General features: G+C 38.3%; 2 protein-coding genes across 2 annotated transcripts; both read left to right on the top strand.

Moving 5' to 3' along the window:
- Positions 1-72: 72 nt before the first annotated feature.
- Positions 73-4,999, top strand: LOC110171036 (translational activator of cytochrome c oxidase 1). Its single transcript, XM_055150539.1, is given in 9 exon segments — positions 73-114; positions 1,814-1,957; positions 2,081-2,152; positions 3,131-3,362; positions 3,526-3,632; positions 3,788-3,921; positions 4,103-4,120; positions 4,122-4,263; positions 4,676-4,999. Coding segments are annotated over 9 exon segments (1,101 nt in total). The 3' UTR covers positions 4,886-4,999.
- Positions 5,000-5,003: 4 nt separating this feature from the next.
- Positions 5,004-11,649, top strand: LOC110170997 (potassium voltage-gated channel subfamily H member 6-like). Its single transcript, XM_020936679.2, has 12 exons — positions 5,004-5,721; positions 6,068-6,209; positions 7,180-7,605; positions 8,050-8,443; positions 8,530-8,729; positions 8,801-9,053; positions 9,135-9,328; positions 9,614-9,719; positions 9,798-10,034; positions 10,220-10,379; positions 10,458-10,662; positions 10,739-11,649. The coding sequence occupies exons 2-12, from the start codon at positions 6,078-6,080 to the stop codon at positions 11,027-11,029; spliced, it is 2,598 nt and encodes an 865-aa protein (XP_020792338.2). The 5' UTR covers positions 5,004-5,721; positions 6,068-6,077; the 3' UTR covers positions 11,030-11,649.
- Positions 11,650-18,004: the final 6,355 nt, after the last annotated feature.

Genomic DNA, 18,004 nt, shown 5'->3' with positions numbered 1-18,004 from the left:
TAACCTGGATCTTGAAGTTAGAGTTTCTTATCCCATCAGTGAACAGGTAGATAAGCACTAGCATAGGAGGACATGGCATCCTTCTCCTTCTTCCATATAAGTGCCATGTGTCAGGTTTTGGGGTAGCACAGTTTTGGAGCCCCTGGCATTCTGTAGTGAGAGAATGTGTGTTTGGGTGAGGAAGAGCAGAACTGTGTGAGAAACGTCCACTTTACCTCCTGGATGGGCTGGCTTCGATTGGCTGGACCTTTCCCCATACTTAACCCTTTATGCTGCTCCTCCACTGTCTATTATGACTATCTAAATCAGAATAGTACTTTAAAGCTTGTTTTGTATATATTTTTGATCAAGTTAATTATCATCATAGTCAAGTTAGAAGCTGTAATTTTAAATACTGATCTAAAAATATATATTGTTTATTATTTAACATTATTTATCTTGTATGATTGCATATTTTCTGTATTTCATGCAGAAACAATATTTTTATTTCCAGTTTTATTATTTTATTTCTTTTATGTTCATTGACATAAAGATTACCTCTTAAATTAGCACCTACATAACCATGATTTCCATTCATGTACTTCACAAGATTTTGACTGTGCTAAAGGATTTGTTTATATGTACTTGTAGGCCTAATTTATTAAAGTCTCTTTTTTTGAGATTTACTCAAATACTAAATAAAATCCAAAATCTCTATCTTGTTCCAGTTTTCATATTTATGTCCCAATCCCAATATGTGCAATTTTGGCCACCACACATAAAATGCTTTATTTGTGTTAAGTAAATAAATTACAGTAGTTTCAAACTGATATCTCTACATGTATAATGTTTCCTATTCACCTGCAGTGCCTCGTTTTATAATCACGTAATTCAATTTTGTATTGGACTTACATATGTGTATATTCTGCTTTCTCTGCAACTCACCTCAAACCACCCTGACAACATTGTACTGCACAAGTTGTAATTTGTATTCGTCATTGGTCATAATTGTTTCTTTACATTTGATTAGTTTATCAATCAGTATTGATTACCATAGCCTAATAAACCAATCAGATAATCAGATACACATGATTATGTTAAAAACGGTAAACAATATGGACTTTCCTGTAGAGAGGAAAAAAACAGTGTGTAACAGTGTGTTGCAGGTCTCATTACAGACTGTTTACTGATAGCAGATCTACTGTTCTCAAAGAATATTTACAAGTAATTCATTTGATTTATTTTTATTTTAACCCTTACATACTGTTCATTTCTGAAGCCTTCACAGTATGGTTCGGGTCAAATTTGACTCGGACCAAGAATTCCCTCATAGTAAGTGTCTAAACAAAATTTTGAACTATAGATATATTTAAAATGACTAAATAGACTGTAAATATGTGTAATATATAAATTAAATGTTTCTGAGAGCAAGAAGAGCATATTTTTTAGTAAGTTTTACAACACTCGTTTTTGGAGAAAAACATCTACTATCACAAGTATCATAGTCCTGTTTTACAAAACACCTAAAAACATAAAAGCCATTATGATTTTTATATATATTATTGCATTTGAAAATGACATGAATATTCTGGAACTGTTGGAATTTATAATATATCCATGTTTATCCACTGCGGCCCTTATGCTTATTTCAAACTTATCAGTGCATTCGAGCAGTGGTAGGAAACTTTGAGTGTGTTGGACTTGCATCTGTGTTTCCCACATTTGCAGCAGATTGTAGCTGTTTTGCAGTTCTTCTTTGCAGGGCTAAAGTTGTATCTTCTTGTCTTCTGTGCCCTTGTGTTGGTTTCTGGTGTGACTTCTTGATCTGGGTCAGGTTCAGATCACTGCACTGGCCTCACCAATGCTGCTGAAGCTGCTGAAGCTGCTGTGTGGGGAAGCTGGTGTCACCTTTGTATACAGGGAATCACAAGGGCCTTTCCAAGCTCCTCCAGAAATGAACCTCCTGCTTGCCCTCCAGGTCGGGTTCAGCTCACTCCATAGACAAAGCGGGCCAGCAAAGCAGGCCAATGTGAAGTTCTTCTTTTGCACCTGTGCCTGTTACTATGTCAAGGTTTTCCTCTCCTCCTTGTTGGCATTGTAGTCAAGGATGATGACTGATGATGATGATGATGATGATGATGGAGCTCCCAGGAGCTCACCTCTGCAGCCATATGTAATGTGCTCATAAGGATGACATTCTTGTTCTTCTTTTACATGTACGAGACAACAGTGGTGTCCTGGGTGAACTTACTCAAACTTAGAAGAAAAGATCTCTCTCTCCCACTTGATTGACTTGTGTTTCTTATGTGCACCATAAACAGGATGATCACTCCTTTCACTTTTTTGAGATTCTCCTTTCCCCCTTCAAAAACCAACAGGTGTCTGTCTCTGGGAACCTGGGGCATGGGGAAATCTCAAAACAGTGAACTCTTGAACTCTGTCACCACTGTCCCATAAAAAAATACACACACATGCATGGTCTGTACAGTTTCACAGTTTCAAGTTTCCCTAAAACTTCCATTTTGCTTCATTTGACCTGCACTGATAGAGCTAAAATCCATCTTAATAGATACGGGTCAAAATTGACCCGAAACATCCTCAGTGTCGCAAAATTTGTAGCACCTGTACAAAAGTATACAATTTTAAAATATTTTCATTTTTTGTGTATTTTGGCGAAATTTAGGAAAAGTCATCAAATTTCAGGATAAAAGAATGATGTTTATGATATTTTTTTCTACTGCTGAATGTCAAAACGGGTCAAATTTGACCCGAACAGTATGTAAGGGTTAAGTTTACAGGTTTAAGACGTACGAAGTCAGGAAAAACGCTTTTATTTTGAAAGGATTATGACGTCAGCGCAAACCAGGAAATGCCCAGTTCACAACAAGGGCACGAGCAGCTGCGTGTTCTTGGCTGTTCTACATTGAGAGTTTAGTTATTTAATTAATACTTTTAAAATCATGAATGGAGCAAGCCCTCAAGTTAACCCGAAAAAAGCTATTTTGCTATTGTGTCGATAATTGCGAAGTGGTGCTTCTTTCCTACCCAAGCTTTTTGACTGTACTAGTTTGTTGATACTAAACTGTCTACATCTCTGTAAAGGACATGGCAGCGGTTTTGAGACCACTCCGTGCATTCTGTCCCAGGGCAGTATCGACTGTTTGTGGAAGCTGTCCGCCCCCGGGAATCTCACCTGTTCTGCCCGCTTCATGCGGCCTGTACCCGGCCCGGAGGTGCCTCTGCCAGGACGCTGCATCTGTGCCCCTCCCTCAGCGCTGGACACAACAAGTGGTCTAAAGTCAAACACATCAAGGGTCCCAAAGATGAAGCTCGGGGAAAGATGTTTATGAAATTTACCATGATGATAAGAATAGCGGTAAAAGGTAACGATTTTTACAGCAATTTTTGAATTTCATCGTCTTTCTCTCTCTCTCTCTCTCTCTCTCTCTCTCTCTCTCTCCATATATATATATATATATATATATATATATATATATATATATATATACATATATATATATATATTTTAATTTTTTGTCTTTATAGAGGGTGGATCTAACCCTGAATTAAATTTAAACTTGGCTCATTTACTGGAGCAGTGCAGAAATAAAAACATGCCCAAGGCTTCTGTAGAGGCTGCAATTAAGAGTGCTGTAAGTACACTAATCGAACAATAATTTGTATTCCATTATTGTAAAAGTTCAATACATAATGGCAGCTTTAATCATGAATTATTTGGTATATAATTGTTGTTGCTAACTACTTATAGTAATAATAATAGTAACGTAATATTTTATTGGTACCACAGGAAAAGGCTAAGCCAGCGTCTCAGCAGATGTTAGAGGTTCGTGGCCCTGGTGGATGTTTGCTGCTTATTGAAGTTCTAACCGACAGCAATTCACGAACGCAACAGGATATTAAAAAGATCATCAGTAAGAATGGGTAAAATATTATATATTTTTTATTCACTATTTATTTTGTTCCGTTTACTCGAAAATCTGTGGATTGATAAAAACCCATTAGGTATCTTTGAACATACAGTGAATAGTCTCAGAGAATAATTTGATTTAAATGATTTTTGTCAAATGGTATTTACATAAAGTAAAACAGTTTCTTCACACAGAGGTATGTGGTCAGATGGAGCGGCATAATTTTGAGAAAAGAGGAGTGGTGGTTGGACTGGCTAAAGACATCACATCTGAGCGGGCACTGGAGCTGGCTATAGAGGCAGGAGCAGAGGATGTACATGAGACTGAGGATGAAGAGGAGCAGTCCATCTTGAAGGTCTGTATTCCACGAGATAATCTTCTTTCATCTTAATACCCTGTAAAATTTAACTTCTGTAAAATGCCATTATGGGCATTCTTATAATGTTACAAAATGTGAATTAGATGCAGTATGTTACTTGATTGTCCGGTACTCCATGGATATTTTTTTGGTTTGCTTTGAATGTTCCATAGTATAGTGTTAAACTTATCTATCCTGGTTTGGTAGTTTTATTGCCCTTAAAAAGCATTAATTCCTACTGTGACCAGTCACAGCTCATATTATGGAATATTACAGTCCAAACAACAACTTTTCAGGTGAAGATATGTAATTCTAATACATATTATACATTTAATGTGTGTGTATATATATATATATATATATATATATATATATATATATATATATATATAATATTTTTTTTTTGTAGTTTATTTGTAACACCACGGAACTGAAGAAGGTGCGGACATCGTTGGAGCAGCAGGGACTACACATAATTTCAGTGGGATTTGAGTTTGTTCCTCGTAGAGTCTTGCCTTTAGATGACGATCAGATAAACAGTGCATCAAATCTGATAGAAGCACTTAATGACTGCCCTGAAGTCATCCGTGTTTGGGACAACATCCAGGCCCATAGCTGAGAATGCTTGAAAGACACTTGATGGACATTTTATATTTCACATGTGAAAAACATTTGCACATAGACTATTATGAATAAAAAATATATTTAAAAAATATGTGTTACAAATTTAAAATGTGCCTATTTATTTAATACAGAAAATTTCTGTTCCTTTTGACTAAAATGGCCACATATGTGCACTTAATTTTTAACCACCTTAAATAATACATATGTTTAAAAGTTAACAATGAAGGACATTTTGGCCAAAGTCATCACAGGTCATTACCCCCTCATATTACTGTAGTGTCAACAGTCTAGTCAATAAGATCCTACATTAGCAGCATGCATGCAACATATCGAACATATAATACATTAAGGTATCGAGTATTTGATTTCCTTTAAATCACAAAGTCACATATGTGGCTGTTGGCTATACATAATAATATTAACTCTTTAACCTCAAATAGTGCAGCATACAGAGATAGTGAGATGTAATTTGGCATTAATGGGAATGGCCAGTCTAATGGCTTTGGGCCTTTTTGCTCCGTTTATCAATACCAACCATCGATCATGCAGTCAGTTCCTCTCAGCTATAGGATGTCATTGATTGGTTTCTAGTGTTAGCGAATGGTGCGCAGCAACATGTGAGCCAGCGGTCAGTCGTTTGCCCTGTGTCAGAGTGGAAGGTTCAACATTGACATCTGTATCACACCAAGAACGCATTTGTTTAGCCTCAGCATGAGCCGCGAATGAAGAACCAAGACATTTGTCACAAATCTGACCAAAACCTGATGGGATGGAGGCTTGAGTCATGGATGCCTGAAGGTCAAGTGGGATAGCTCACTGTACTTTAATCAGGTATGTGTATTTATTTTCTGTTTTTGAAGTTTCTAGTTTATAACAATTTTATAATTGGCTTTCTCTTAGCTGCCTGTTTCCCTGCTATGATACAACTGTCAGGCAATTGCTGCGACCTGTCCTGTAATTAAAGCCACAGTGTTTGGGGAGGGGCTAAATTACATGAGCATTCTGGGAAACCACAGTAATTAATCACACTGCCCGTCTGTGCAGACACACTCAGACTATTATACAAATCTGTTTTAAATCAATATGTTCATAATAGTACCAAACAATTAACACACAGACTTAGATTAACTAATAGACAATTTAGTATGTTCATCTGTTACAATTGTATAATTTTCAGGTGAAGCTCAATGTCCATCATGGACCTGATGAGGACTGGGGGCCCTGTCGAGTGTAGATCCCCTCCAACCCCTCGGGTGGAGCTGCTCAGTCCCTCCAAGGTGATGGACCGATCTCAAAACGTCACAGAGAAGGTCACTCAGGTACGGGGCTAGGAACTTGGGCTCTAGTATACAATGATTACAACAATCACAACAGCTCTACTGGAAATCTTTTTTTCTTTTTTTTTTAACTTGTGTTATTAGTGAGTTTGTTTTTTATTTATCTCTGAGAAATGTAATTTCAGCAATAGGTTGTCATAATGACAGACAGATACTAATTAGCCCACGAGAGGAAAAATCACTAAGTAGTTTGGTGGCTGGATGCTTTCCTCCTGGGTGTGAAAAGCAAAGTTAAATTGAACCACTGTTCAATTGAATCCCACTGTTAGTGCAGGAGCCCTGGGGCTCGGCATTCTGCATCACTGCCTCTGTGTGATGCTAAGCTGTGGATATGAAATAAATGAAAGGGAGGCATCTGTAAAAGCCAATGACCTTGCACTGGTGGATCACTTGTTGATCCTGATGTGTTGAGTTTCATTCATGGGTCTATCCGCTGATATGGATGGGTCCGTACGGATGCTTATAAAGCTTAAAATGTTTTTAAATGGGCACACAGGCAGGATGTGAACTTTGTTATGTGACTTGCAGCTTGATGGGGCAGCCTAGCACCCAGCACTCCCGCTCTAGTTGTGCTGTTGATAACAAGTGTTCACTGCTTTGCTTGGGAAATTCTGGATAGTTAGGATACATTTTTAACTGGATATCATTTTGACCCCTCTACTCAAGAAGACAGCATGGTAAAGGATTTAATTGAGCTACAAGGCTGCAAATCAAGAACATGCAGTCTTCACCGAGAACATGGTCAAAACAGCAGTGGAAGAAGATCTTCCAGAAAGGTCTGTTGGTCAGTATTAAAGATAGACAAATGTAGGCGTTTTTTTGTGTTGTTTTTACAACATACATCTATCAATAAAGATAGATTTCATATACAATATTTGTTTATTCAAATAATATACATTAAAAATAAGTTAAAATAAAACAGTTTACATATGTGTGTTTTCCTTGTTTGTAGGTGCTTTCCTTGGAGTCGGATGTGCTGCCGGAATACAAACTACAGGTCCCAGAGACAACTCGGTGGATTTTACTTCACTACAGCCCCTTCAAAGCTTTTTGGGACTGGATTATCCTCATTTTGGTCCTGTACACGGCTGTTTTCACCCCTTACTCTGCTGCATTCCTCCTGGACGAGCATGGAGACGTGCGGCAGAGGAGTTGTGGCTACACTTGCAACCCCTTGAATGTTGCGGATCTTTTGGTGGATGTGTTGTTTATCGTAGATATAGTCATCAACTTTCGCACTACATATGTGGATCAGAATGACGAAGTGGTGACAAAGCCTGTTCGAATTGCCAAACACTATATGAAAGGCTGGTTCCCTATTGATCTGTTTGCTGCAATCCCATTTGACCTCCTCATTTTCCGATCCGGCTCTGATGAGGTAAGAACATATATTTGTTATACATTTCTGAATGCATTTTGCAATTCAACAAAAGTTACAAAGTCTTGTGGCTGTTAGTGCCCTCCAACAAAAAATATTCATGATGATTTAATTAAGTTAATATTGTGGTAGCTTTGGAGACTTTCAGGCCCAAAGACCCAACAAACTCCTGCAGTGATTTATGGAAAACCATTTTTCATGTCAGTTAAAACAGTTGTTCTCAAACCTCACAAGAAATACCACTTAAGAGAAAAAAAGTGTGGAAAAAAATCCTGTTATAGACCACCAGATCAAAACCAAGTCTAAAACAGGAAAATTCCAGATCTAAATCAGGCTAAACCAGGTATAAAATTGGACAATATCATTGCCACATCTCTCTCTCTCTCGCTCTCTCGCTGTCCCTCTCAACTGAATATAATTTTAACTTTTGTCTTTTTGTATAAGATGGCAACATTAACAAGTCTCCTCAAAACGGCTCGACTGCTGCGTTTGGTTCGTGTGGCCAGAAAGCTGGACAGATACTCGGAGTATGGGGCGGCAGTGCTTTTCCTGCTCATGTGTACCTTTGTGCTCATTGCCCATTGGCTGGCTTGTATTTGGTATGCCATTGGTTTTGTGGAGAGACCGTACACAGAAACAGGATGGCTGGACAATTTGGCTGAACAACTGGGCAAGGCCTACAATGACAGTGACTCCCGTTCTGGTCCATCGGTCAAAGACAAGTACGTCACAGCGCTGTACTTCACCCTGAGTAGTTTGACAAGTGTGGGCTTTGGAAATGTCTCCCCCAACACCAATTCTGAAAAGATTTTCTCCATCTGCGTCATGGTAATTGGATGTAAGTTAAGTTACATTTCTGCGGCTCAGATTTCATCTGTTGGTTATTTAAATAGCTTGGCATGATACAAATTCTTTTTTTTACAGCCCTAATGTATGCTAGCATTTTTGGGAATGTGTCTGCCATCATCCAGCGGTTATACTCAGGAACAACACGTTACCATACCCAGATGCTTCGTGTAAAAGAGTTTATTCGGTTTCACCAAATCCCTGGAGGTCTGCGGCAAAGGCTGGAGGAGTACTTCCAACATGCATGGTCCTACACTAATGGCATTGACATGAACGCAGTAAGTAATAGGACAGAGCAGTTTGTGTATCTCCTGTTTCACACTTTACTTTATGGTTTTGCTCTTGACAGGTGCTGAAAGGCTTCCCTGAGTCTTTGCAGGCTGATATCTGCTTGCACCTGAACCGGTCTCTGCTGCAGAACTGTAAAGCTTTTCGAGGAGGTAGTCAGGCCTGTCTCCGAGCTCTGGCAATCAGATTCAAAACAGTGCATGCCCCTCCAGGAGACACCCTCATTCATTACGGGGACATTCTGGACTCTCTGTTCTTTGTTGCACGAGGATCCATCCAGGTCATCAGAGACGATGTGGTTGCTGCCATATTAGGTAAATGTTCTAGTCTCTTTTCAGTTTCAATTCACTATATATATATATATATTTTTTATTTTTTATTTTTTTCTGTTGTAGAAAGGAATGACATCTTTGGTGAGCTTATTTACTTATACGATGAGCCAGGGAAGTCCAACGCTGATGTGCTCACAGTCTCCTACTGTGACCTGCACCGCATCCTCAGAGATGACCTGCTGGAGGTGCTGGACATGTACCCAGGGTTTGCAGATAACTTCTGGAGGAATCTGGAGATAACCTTTGATTTAAGAGATGTAGGTTTTGTCAGTAGAGTATGTTGTATTTTTTTAAATCAATAACAAAAATCAATACTCAGATAACAATTTGTACTAAAACTACTATCCAGACTGTTAAATTAAAATCAAATCAGTCAATATATAAAGGCATAAAAAGACAGCATTTTCTGATTTCCTTTCTATTTCTTTTAAAGCATAGTGTGTTATTATTGTGGTATCAATATCAAGTGTCAAAATCAAATTAGAAATTGTAGTATTCTAAGAACACAAATCAAAAAGTTAATAATTCAGATATATTTTTAGACAGATCAAGTTCCACCAATAATAACAGATGATTCTGGGGATGACTGTGGATATCATCACAAATCAAGGCACAAAATCCACTCTTTAGACTGTCGCATAAGGCCAGGTGAGAACTTATTTATTTTTAGAGTTCAATATACATTTTTGTGTGTAGTTATGTGGATGACAACATTTTCTGTTCCAGATGGTATTGATCATGAGGACTCCTACCAACGACAGTCTTTCCATCATCATCACTCTCCCCCTCAGAGCCAGTGGGAGGACCACTGCAGCTGTGGCTCTGCGTGTTCGCAGTCCAGTGAAGAGCCTCCCAAAGCCCCCACACATGGCCCCAAAGTGGACCTGTACCCCCCAGATGACTCCCGATTGGATTTCTCCCCATCAGTGGGTAGAGAGGGGGGACTAGATAGAGGACACCAAGGTTTTAAATTTTATTTGTGTTTGAATTTTTTGTGTCTGTGTCATATCTGTAAGGGGAAAATGCATGAAATGATGCCTAGTGTACTACCTGAAAACATTATGACTAATATTGCTATTGAGTGACCTCTAGTGGTGAAAATCATACATTGTCTACAGTTTGAAAATGTAAATTTTTCTGTGTCTCAGGCTCGTATCAGTTCTGGTCGGAGCATCAATCCCAGCAGTTCTCCAGTCGTCAGTGGAGGTCCTCCTCTGTGCGTCACACGTACCACCCCCCACCTTTTACAGAAGAACGACCTAGTGAACTGGAGTCTCGCCTTGAGGTGCTGCATTCTCAACTCAACAGGTGCTTTTATTCACATTTATATATTTATCATTTGCGGCTACTTGTCCACATAGTTTTACTTCTATTTGTTGACCATAGACTGGAGACCAGAATGACAGCGGATATTAACGTGATTCTGCAACTGCTGCAGAGGCAGATAGCCCCTGTGCCTCCAGCCTATAGTACAGTGTCATCCAGCACCATACCAACCGACTCCACTGGCCTTTATGGGACTGGGACTCCAGTATTGCACTCCATCTACCCCATCTCCCCCATACAGATCAGCAGCAGGATACCTACTGAGGTATGGTCACATACCAGATGTTATCACTAATATCCTACATTGGACTAAAGCTGGTGTTTTTTGTTTTTGACTTCAGAGTTCAACACAGACTGATCTTAAATTTACAAATAAGTCCCAGGAGTCATTTTCCAGTGGGATCCACGTGACGTCAGATGACACTATGTCCATGATGGTCACTCCTGAAACAGAGACCAACAGAGGACTAGCCTCACAGCTGCATCAGTCCTTGGGCGTGTCCTCTCTTTTGGACAATCCCAGGCTGAGTGACAGTCTGCGCTACCCCTCACTGCCTGGAAACCTGGACCTCACCTCTGGACTGAGCGATATGCAGAAGCACCTGTCAGACCCGGTGCTGCCAGTCGCCTGACATTTGCTGCTACTGTCACACCTGTAGTGGAGTAAACTGCTGCTAGCACATCTGATGGTGCTCTTTGGATCCACAGTCGGACATGACCAAGTTGTACTTGAATGTACAAGACCAGAAACTGTGTGATTTGAACTTTGAACTTTTCTTCCTAATGTATATGAAACACAGTATTAATCATATTTTCAGTCCAGTATTTGTATCTGTGGCTGTATATGGTCAAATAAAGCAGAACATTAAATTGTTCATGATCATTGTTTGACAGGTGCTGACAGATACAGAGATATGAGACATTGTAGGTAGAAGTGTTTGGAAAAACACCATGAAAAAAGAATGATCACAAATAATCAGATTAAGAAAGAAAATAGATAAATTAATTCTGACAAAATTGAGTGTTAGGTCCTTTCCAAACAGTTGTTGTTGCATGTAGTGATCCAGTCTGGCTGTGTAGAGGCCCACGGGATATTATTGATCTCACCCTCTGTGGTGTAGGCCAGGACAGGGCCCTCAGTGGCCTACGGCATCTGCAGCATGTCCCATATCAGAGCCTGGTGAACATTGGCTAGAGCAGACACAGCAGGCTAATATTATTCAACAAAAAGGCTTAAACTGTTATGCACCCACCAAAGGCTTGTAAATGTTAGGAGGCAAATGTATCTTTTTTTTTTTTTTATCTAAATGTATCTGTAAGTAAAAAAAAACAAAAAAAGAACAGATGGAGAATGTTGACTACCATTGAACCTTTTTCTACCATGGACCCCCTGATACAACACCTTGCTCTCATTTTCTCACAGATGCCTATGTTAAATTGTATGGTTGCCTGATGTCTGCATAAAAAATACAATATAGAGAACCTGAGGAGACAAAACACTTTAAGGGGAGGGTTACTTATCTGAGACACGTGTCTCTGGAAAGCATTGGATTTTACATTGGATTTTTTTTTTTTTTCTAAACCTAAAATACTTTTCAACTTTTAAAACCACACTTAACCTTAACATTTTAATTTCACTACACACAACGATGTGTCAGCAATATACAGCACATAATAATAATATCAGGCTGAATAGTCCTTTGTTATAGTTCTATGACTGTATCTTTGAAGTGTGCGTAACCTTGTTATCGTAGGCTACTCCAAACCGGGGACTATGGCTATGGGTCACACTTTCCATGACGCCTCTAGCCTATAGTACTTTACATAAGCCTGTGCCATATGGATTCAGAAATTCTGTTGAGAATTTCATGCAGAAAAACACGACCCTGAACGCCACACTGCAGCGGCATATGCATTTATCGGTGTATTCCTCTCATTGCGCAATGCCTGCTCCATAAACCAGCCTGTGCAGACATCTAAAATGTTCTCAAAGCACATTTCGACTAATGGACAAAAATGGCTTTGCTGCCTTCAGGGCTGAGAAAAATGTAATGAATGGAAAGACACACACAAAATAAGCTACTATATTAACTTTTTTGGGGAGACGTGTCGTTTATATATAATATAGAAAAATAGAACTGTTGATGCAGTGCTTTATGATTTAACATTTACAATAAATCCAGTCTTAGTATCCTTAATGAGCAATCATCTTATCATCTGAAATGACAATGCATGTACACAATTAATACACAAATAAAATAGCCTAAGTGTTATCAGCGAACTATGAATAGGCCTATTTTGTGTGTATGTTCCAAATGCAACTAAATTTGTTGACTTTTTGCATAGTACATTTGCATAGTTGTCTCTCACAATGGGAAAAACTGACTGATGTGTTAACAAAAGCAGTGACCCAGTACTAACTTGCCATTTATCTTTAAGCTTTGGGTATGCATGTTTCACCGTTTTTTATTGTATTCTACTAATTATCTTTTATTTTTAGATGTATAAACAATCTCAAATATGGATCTGTCTTCCAGCATTTCAACAGCAACACATTTTTTTGAAGAACTAAAGAATTTCACCATGTGCCAGGACCACGAATATGGAAGGGTCATTTGGTGCGTTTTTAGCATTTTTTTCTTTCTTCTCAGCTTCCCTGCCTATATATGCATTTTTTATGAATGTTATAAAAAATACAGCTCTGGCTCTGTACCTTTGACCCCAAATGTCTTCTTCATGTTGAACTTGTCTGTCATGGATTGGGTCTTCTTGGTTGTCTTTCCATTTGGTTTGGTCAATCATTTCATTTTGCACAACTGGACAATGGAAGTTTTCTGGAATGGGATCTATTCCCTTAGTGTGTGTGGTAGACCTCTTATAATGGTATGTGCTTGTATTGACTGTTATCTTGCTGTAGTTCACCCACTGTTTTACAGAAACTGGACCACTTTCACTCCCAGGGTCATTGTAGCAGTTGTCGTTTGGCTTTTGACCTTGGCTTTTGGGTTGGCAATAGGAATCAATTTGTTTATATACATGACCTTTATATCCATTTGTCCTTACGTCTTGGCAGTTACAATAATAATAATTTGTGATTTTTTCATCATCTATACTCTAATGAAGACAGGCTTACGGGGTAAAAATCTACATCCACAGAAGCAAAGAGCCATACAAACAGTCACAAACAGTTTGGTGGCATCATTGCTGTGCTATATACCTCCAATCATTATATTTATAATAGGGGAATGCTTAGTAACAGATATAAGCTTGTACTTCTGCTCAGTGGTAATGCCACTTACTCTTTTCTCCTCAATGGGTTCTGCAGTCATGCCTTTACTCTTTCTTCAAAACCTTGGTGGGTTTGATCGATTTAAACTTTGGTGTAGCAAAACGTAGAATCTAACGGACAGCAGTAGCTCAGTTGGTAGAGTGTTTGTCCACTGATCTAAAGGTTGGTGGTTTGAATTCCACTCTCGATATAAGCATCATTGGTTGAGCGGTCAGATCCACTGACCCACAGGTTGGCTGGTGTGATTACAGCTCCTACAGATGAATGCTGTTGTTGTGTTCTTGGGCAAGACACTTAACCCACTTTGCCCCTAGTGTCTGTGTACACTGGTGTGTGAATGGGTGAGTGGTTCCTTGTTTTAAAGCGCTTTGAGTGCCTTGGTGGAAAAGCGCTATAGAAAAATGTGACCATAATGTGAGTGGTTAACTATGATTATATGATATACTGTTGGTCTGGTGGCAAATGTCTCTTAAAACTGGTCCAAAAAGAATAGCGATATGGGAGAATACTCCATTTACATTGCACAGGGCTGTGTAAAAGGCTTGTATAATAGACAATGAGAATGTTATGCCCATATGGATGTATATACAAAGTAGTAGTATTAGAGGTGGTGATATTGGTTAAACAACTGTTTCTGTATTTATTCTACTTATATTCTGTTTTATTTATCCAATTTAACAGATTGTTGATGTTGAACTTCCACTAAATATCTCTTTGATGACTTGCAATGATTACAGTGACTATGTATGCTGTTGTTGTTGCTGTTGTTGTTGTTGTTGCTGTTGTAACCCGACCTGAAGAGGTGCTGTGGAGCTGCCCTGCAAATTAAAGAATGACTGTTTATTCAGACAGTAATGCATGGAACATGCATAGAAAACATAAATACATAGATATAATAAAGTAAATATTTATTTTCTACAATAATAAACAAAAATAAATGTCACACAGATTTCACTTGTGTCCAAAAAAGGAGTGGGAGGACTATGACAAATAACTATGTATTGTGTATCAGAGTGTTTTCCTCATGTTATTTTAGTTAGCGATTTACATTGAGATACATTTGCATTGAGATTTTACCACAAATAATGGATGTGCATTTCCCTAATGATTACAAAAAAGTAAATAAAAATGACTGATGGCTGTGGTTTGACTTGTTTTGTACCAATCAATGTACCAAGGTAATCAGGTTATTCTAATGGCTTCAGCCTCAGAATAGTTTTGCATGTGGTTTATTATGCACAGGGATAATGCTTCCAATGTAAATGATCATCATCACAACAGCAGCAGAGGCAAAGTATAGAACAAACATTCCCGTACTAGGGCATGGACATATAACAGGCATTTACACATTTTCCAACAAGTTGTTAAGGTGATAATGTCCCTACTATTACATCAGAAACATCATGTGATGCATTTCATCGCCCTGTACCTTCTTCAATATTTTATATTTATTATTTATATTTATTCCTAGAAGACTTTCAACAGGAGTTGTCCCAGTTATACATAATGCAGTTCATCTTTGTCATAAACACAAAAATCTTTAGCAGATAAAATGCAGAACTCACAAGATGAAACAGACATGTGCTTTTAAGCATTCATGGTTTCTGTGATTGTGGAGTTGAGGCCCTCTATAAACTGATTTCAGAGGGGAGCTCAGGTTTGTACCTTGTTGCATAAAGGTTTGATAATCTTGATACATATTCTGCACCACTTTTTAAAAGGCCAAAAATCAACAACACATAATGACCATTGGCATGAAGTGAAAAGTGTACAGACACTAATCTCTTTATCATCGCACACACTGTTAAGATACTGTGAAAATAAAATAGGAAAATAGGTTTGCATAAGAATTCAAGCAAATTTGTGACAAATGTAATGCTGATTAACAGAGGTGGGTAGTACTCAATTACATTTTAAAGTTTTTTTTTTTTTTTTTCTAGCAGCATACTCCTTTTACTCCTTCTTGAGTAATATTTTTTGTGAAGTAACAGTGCACTTCCTTGAGTACATGTTTTGGCTCCTCTTCCCACTGTGAGTCTACAAGTGACAAATTTATGTCTTTATGTTAAGAACTTGTCAAGATTAAATGATCTGAACATTTAAGTTTCTTGTGCCGCTTCTTATAATATTACTTATAATATTATACTGTATATATTTAAATAGGCCTAATAGTTCTTATTTCATTACATTAACTTCAAATTATAAAACACATTACCTCATGACAGTTACTCTTCAAGTTACTCTTACTTGAGAAGTAGTTTTCCCCAATACTTTTCCACTCTTACTTGAGTTCAGTTTTTGGCTTCTCTAACCATCTACGCTAATTCAATTAATTGAAAGAATATAGAGTGTGTATTGGCACATTGAAAATGGATGGATACACTGATGCCTGATTATTGCATTTAAAGCAAATGCTCGTTTTATTATGAAAATGGGCTCCCAAAATCTACTTTAATTATTACACAGTCTCTCCAATTTACCTAGGTTGCCCAAATAGAGCAGAGGCATGATGGCGCTCCCTGCAGCTGGGGCTATAAGGATAGGTATAGCCACAAAGCACTCGTACTGGTGATCATCAGTGATAATGAGACCTCCCAAGATGTATCCCAAAACAGGGGGCACATAGGCAACAAAAGTCATCACCATACTATTGGTAATGATCTGTAGAGCCTTTTTCTTCTTGGGGTGGAGGTCTGTCTTGCCTGGGAACAAGGACTTGAGCACACAAAGGATGGAAATATTGCATGTGGTTATAATGGGAAGCGCTATGACATAGATAAACATGGCCCAGGGACTATGGAAGAACTCTGTAATGATGGTGGACAATGCACCTTGTATGAAAGTTATTGTCCAAACTACAGCACACATGAGCAGGCGTGGAGTAAGGCTTTTATTTGCTCTGTAGAAGACTGGATGGACCACAGCTAGATAGCAATCAAAGCAGATACAGGCAGTCAGAAGAGGCCGCCCAGCCAGATTAAGGCAGCACACAAAGTCGGTGAATATTTGCATTAATTCAGTGTGCCAGAGAAGGTAGTTACAACACCCAACTGGGATGAAAAATAAGAAAACCAAGTCCATGCAAGTCAGGTTGAGCATAAAGATGTCATTTGGTGTGAAAGGGGTACCTGCTTTGTATCCCTGTAAAAGTTCCCAAAGGACAGTGATGCAGGCTGGACATCCCAGCAGTGAGAAGAGGGTAGAGAAGATGGCCCAAACCAAGATACCAGTGGTCATGTCCTCACAGTAGCCAAAGAAGTCATCATCCAGGGTACTGATGTTGAAAGAGGAATTTTGCAAGTAAAAATCCTTTGGCATTTCTAGGTATGTCCGATTGTTGGTCAGTCTCAAAACCTGTAAATAATATCAAAACAATGCAGTATGATGTGTGATGTAAGAGGTCAATAAAGTATATATAGAAGTAAGTAGCTGTGCCTACATTGAAAGGCTGCTGTGACGACTGCGTGTAAGACTGAACTGTTTAAGTGAATCATACATATCTGGCTATGAATCTTACTCATTTGAATATGCAAGTGACATTGAGTATTACATTACAGTTATACCAGGACAGTGTATTAAATGACAATAAAAAGTTTGAATACATGTGCAAAATAAACCAATAAATAAAAATGCTTGATAGAAAATCATTGGCATACTTTTATTTTTTTTTCAAAAGTAATAAATATCCAGCCATCCATTTTCCTCTGGGGCTAGGTCACGGGGGCAGTAGTCTAAGCAGGGATTCCCAGACTTCCCACCCCAGACACGTCCTCCACCTCCTCCCGGTGGAACACCTCTCAAGGGAGGAGCCCAGGAGGCATCCAGAACAGATGCTCGAGTCACCTCAACTGGCTCCTCTCGACGTAATAAATATAATAAATATATAAAATATTTGTTTTTGTTTTCATTATAATTATTAGACTTATTTTGACATCTATCTGGTTTGTACTGAAAATATCAGTCTTACTCATCAACTGCTATACCACAAATCACCTCTGAGTGGCAGCAAATGCAAGTCATTCAAAGGGCATAAAACAATGTAAACACCATAATTGTTTTATTTATATACACATTAACATAAAAGGACATATACTGACCAGAAGAGGGAAGACATTTTTGTACATCTGCAAATAGTAAAAATATTCACAAAACTTCCAAAAATATATATTTCTCCTCAAGTACATCCTTGAGTTATTTACTTTTTATTTATTTATCTAGCCTCAAAAGGGAGGATACATTTATTAACAGAAATAAAGGCCTTTGGGGTTTCTTAATATTATAACTTTAAATTCATTATTTTGTAGTATTATAATATTTT

This window comes from Boleophthalmus pectinirostris, unplaced genomic scaffold (genome assembly GCF_026225935.1).
Source record: "Boleophthalmus pectinirostris isolate CB_2022bp ecotype Guang Dong unplaced genomic scaffold, ASM2622593v1 HiC_scaffold_14, whole genome shotgun sequence".
In the NCBI taxonomy this organism is placed as follows: domain Eukaryota; kingdom Metazoa; phylum Chordata; class Actinopteri; order Gobiiformes; family Gobiidae; genus Boleophthalmus; species Boleophthalmus pectinirostris.
Note: the sequence above shows the minus strand (reverse complement) of the source record. Positions and strands in the feature narration are given on the sequence as shown.